General features: G+C 42.0%; 1 protein-coding gene across 1 annotated transcript; it reads left to right on the top strand.

Annotated features, from left to right (window-relative positions):
* Positions 1-381: 381 nt before the first annotated feature.
* LOC143848850 (putative disease resistance protein At4g27220) lies at positions 382-3,611 on the top strand. Its single transcript, XM_077357910.1, has 2 exons — positions 382-3,469; positions 3,580-3,611. Exons 1-2 carry the CDS (start codon positions 382-384, stop codon positions 3,609-3,611), a joined length of 3,120 nt encoding a protein of 1,039 aa, XP_077214025.1.
* The last annotated feature ends 74 nt before the right edge of the window (positions 3,612-3,685 follow it).

The raw sequence follows: 3,685 nt of genomic DNA, 5'->3' as shown, positions 1-3,685 counted from the left end.
GGCCTTTAAAAAATCATGATTTATTTGCCATATGAGATCCAAATTTAGGCCTATTAGATGGTGGGTTCCGATCAATCAAAGATGAGACCACTTTGCCATAGGTTCTATTATGGCAAAGAAAAGGATATAATGAAAGAGTCGAAAAAGAAAGTATGCAATAATCATAATGTTTGTAAATTGCATGGTGGAGATAGACTCATCATTTAGCATAGCTGTTGAGACTTTTTCTTCTTTCTTTACAGCTGTCAAAGGTTCTATTATTGCCTCTCAATGTGATCTCTTGCAAGAAGAAAGACAACTCAGCTCCTTTAGCTTCTCATCTACTTGCTATTCCTTCCACTGTTAGTTTCCTCTTTGAGATCCCTTGTTTTCTCCAACATCATGGCTGATGTAGCTACATTCATCTTAGAAGTGGCGAAGATTTTATATGGTCCTCTTAAGCGCCGTTATGATTATCTTGTTCACTGTAAAAAGAGTGTTGAAAAACTTCAACTCAAAGTTGAAAAACTAGGGGTGACGAGAGATGATGTGCAACTACTAGTGGACGCTGCTGAAAGGAATGGACAAAAAATGGCTGGTGAAGCGAAGTCCTGGCTAAAACAAGTAGTTGAAATTGAGAAAATCCTGAAGAGATTGGAAGCGGGGGTGATGGAGAACAAAAGATGTTTCAAGGGATGGTGTCCCAATTTCAGCTTGCACTATTCTCTAGGTAAAGAAGCAACGAAGACGATGGCTGATGTTGATGTCCTGCTAGCAAAAGAGCATTTCCCTCATCTAGCAGCTCCCCGCCCTTGTCCAAGCTTTAACCCAACAGGAGAATTTGAGGCTTTTGAATCCACAGAATCAGCTAAGAAGCTGGTCATCAAGGCATTAAAAGAGGAGAGACTCAACATCATCGGGGTATATGGGATGGGAGGTGTTGGCAAGACGACTCTAGTGGAACAGGTGGGAAAGCAAGCTAAGGATGAAAAGCTGTGTGATGAGGTTGTAAAGGTCACTGTTTCCCAAAACCAAGACTTGAAGAAGATCCAAGGTGACCTTGCTGAGAAATTAGGCTTGAAATTTGAAGAAGATAATGAAGAAGTGCGGGCGGGCCGATTGTTGGAGAGATTGAAGCAAGAAAATAATGAAGAAGTGCGAGCGGGCCGGTTGTTAGAAAAGAAGGTACTCATAATCTTGGACGATTTGTGGGATAGATTGGACTTAACAAAGGTCGGAATCCCCTGCGGAGGTGCACAAAAGGGCTGCCAAATTATAATGACAACACGGAGATTAGATGTATGTTCCATGATGAATTGCCAGAAAAATATCGAAGTCCAAGTCTTATCAGAACAAGATTCATGGAATCTATTCAAAGAGAAAGCAGAAGTTGTTGAAACTGATGAATTGCAGAGTTTGGCAAGGGAAGTTGCTAAAGAATGCAAGGGCTTGCCTTTAGCCATTGTCACGGTCGCAAGGGCACTAAAAGGCAAAGGCTCATCAATTTGGGCTAATGCATTGAGAGAATTAAAGCGGTCTTCTGCAAGAAACATAGAGGGTGTTGATAAAGAGCTGTACTCTCGTCTCGAGCTGAGTTACAACTACATTGGAAGTGATGAAGCAAAGTTGTGCTTCTTGTTTTGCTGTGTCTTTCCGGAAGATCATAACATTGAGGTGGGCGTATTGATGAGATACATGATGGGGGAGAGGGTTTTCAAGGATGTCAACAATTTTGAGGAAGCATGGGATAGAATACTTACCTTGGTTGAAAAACTTAAGGATTCTTGTTTGCTGTTAGACGGTGACACCAAAGGTTGTGTAAAAATGCACGATGTTGTTAGAGATGTGGCCATATTGATCGCATCAAGAAAAGAGCACGGGTTTCTAGTTAAAGTGGGGCTGGAACTGACAGAGTGGCCAGAGACTTTGGATGAATGTAAGAGGCTTTCACTTATGGGAACTTCAATTGGTATGCTCCCCGAGCGGCTAAATTGCCCACGCCTCTCAACCTTATTACTACAACAAATGAATGGTTGGGAAGAAATTCCAAATAATTTCATTGAAGGAATGAAAGCCCTTGTCGTCTTGGATCTAAGTGAGACCAAGATTTCATCATTGCCCCCATCACTACCGTACTTAAAAAACCTCAAGACACTATGCTTAGATGAGTGCGAGTGTTTAGATGACATATCCCTACTAGGAGGTTTGGAGAAACTTGAAGTACTTAGCCTGACAAAAACTGAGATCAAAGAATTGCCGATAGAAATAGGGCAATTATCCAATCTGAAGGTTTTGGACTTGGCAGGGAGTGGTTCTCTTACAATGGTGGCACCAAATGTCATTTCAAGGTTGACTAAATTAGAAGAATTGTACATGGGAAATAGCTTCAATGAGTGGGAGGTAAGAGGCAGCAGCGGTGATGGAAGTAAAGCAAGCTTTGATGAGGTGGCATCTTTGGCTCGCTTGACCGTTCTATACATCCATGTTAAAGACGTGAATTGTTTGTCTCTAGAAGTCCCCGGCCCTTGGGAGAAACTAAAGAAATTCCGCATCTGCGTGTGGGACGGAAGGTACTCGGGTAGCGACTACGAGAAGTGTACATCCATCAACATAATTTCATACCCTTTATCAAAGTGGGTTAAACTCTTATTAGAAAGAAGCGAAGAAATTGATCTGATGAGGGTCTCCAACTCCAATACTGTACACCTCCTAGATGATGAAGGTGTGTCTTTCAACAGCGTGAAGCGCCTCAATCTCTACGATTGTGACGAAATGGAACATTTCATCAATACGGCGGAAGAATCTCATCGGGTTCCACCAAATGCCTTTAGGATATTGCAACGATTGGACCTCAGACGCATGAAGAAATTAGAAAAAATCTGTCACGGCCCGCTTCCTAATAGATTCTTTGGGAACCTGATAGAGCTGGACATTACCGGTTGTAGGAAATTAAAAAATATCCTATCATATGATCTGCTTGAAGGATTGCAAAGCTTGGAGAAACTCCAAGTAAAAGAATGTGAAGAGTTAGAGGAGGTATTTGAGTACGAAGAGGGGATGAGAGAAGAGATTCATGCTGCTATTACTACATCACCTCTCTCTGCATTGAAAGAAATGGAATTAAGATATCTGCCCAAACTGTCGTGTATATGGAAGGGGGCCATACCACCAACTGGGACATTCCACAACCTAACCCACTTGACTGTGGCTGACTGCCCTAGCTTGCGATGTCTATTCTCCCCTAATAGATTCTTTGGGAACCTGATAGAGCTGAACATTATCCGTTGTGGGAAATTAAAAAATATCCTATCATATGATCTGCTTGAAGGATTGCAAAGCTTGGAGAAACTCCAAGTAGTCGATTGTGAAAAGTTAGAGGAGGTATTTGAGTACGAAGAGGGGATGAGAGAAGAGATTCATGCTGCTATTACTACATCACCTCTCTCTGCATTGAAAGAAATGAAATTAGTATATCTGCGCAAACTGTCGTGTATATGGAAGGGGGCCATACCACCAACTGGGACATTCCACAACCTAACCCACTTGACTGTGGTTGACTGCCCTAGCTTGCGATGTCTATTCTCACCTGTTCTTGCACAGTGCCTTCAACAATTGCAGAAACTTCATGTTAAAAATTGCTATGGATTGGAGAAAATAATCTGGTATGAGGAAGTGAATAAGACAAGACAGAATTTCTCCTCATCGC

Source organism: Tasmannia lanceolata, unplaced genomic scaffold (genome assembly GCF_043159265.1).
Source record: "Tasmannia lanceolata isolate RefF3 unplaced genomic scaffold, GAP_Taslan_0.1 ptg000016l, whole genome shotgun sequence".
Lineage (NCBI taxonomy): Eukaryota > Viridiplantae > Streptophyta > Magnoliopsida > Canellales > Winteraceae > Tasmannia > Tasmannia lanceolata.
The sequence above is the reverse complement of the archived record's forward strand: the minus strand, read 5'-3'. Positions and strand labels throughout refer to the sequence as shown.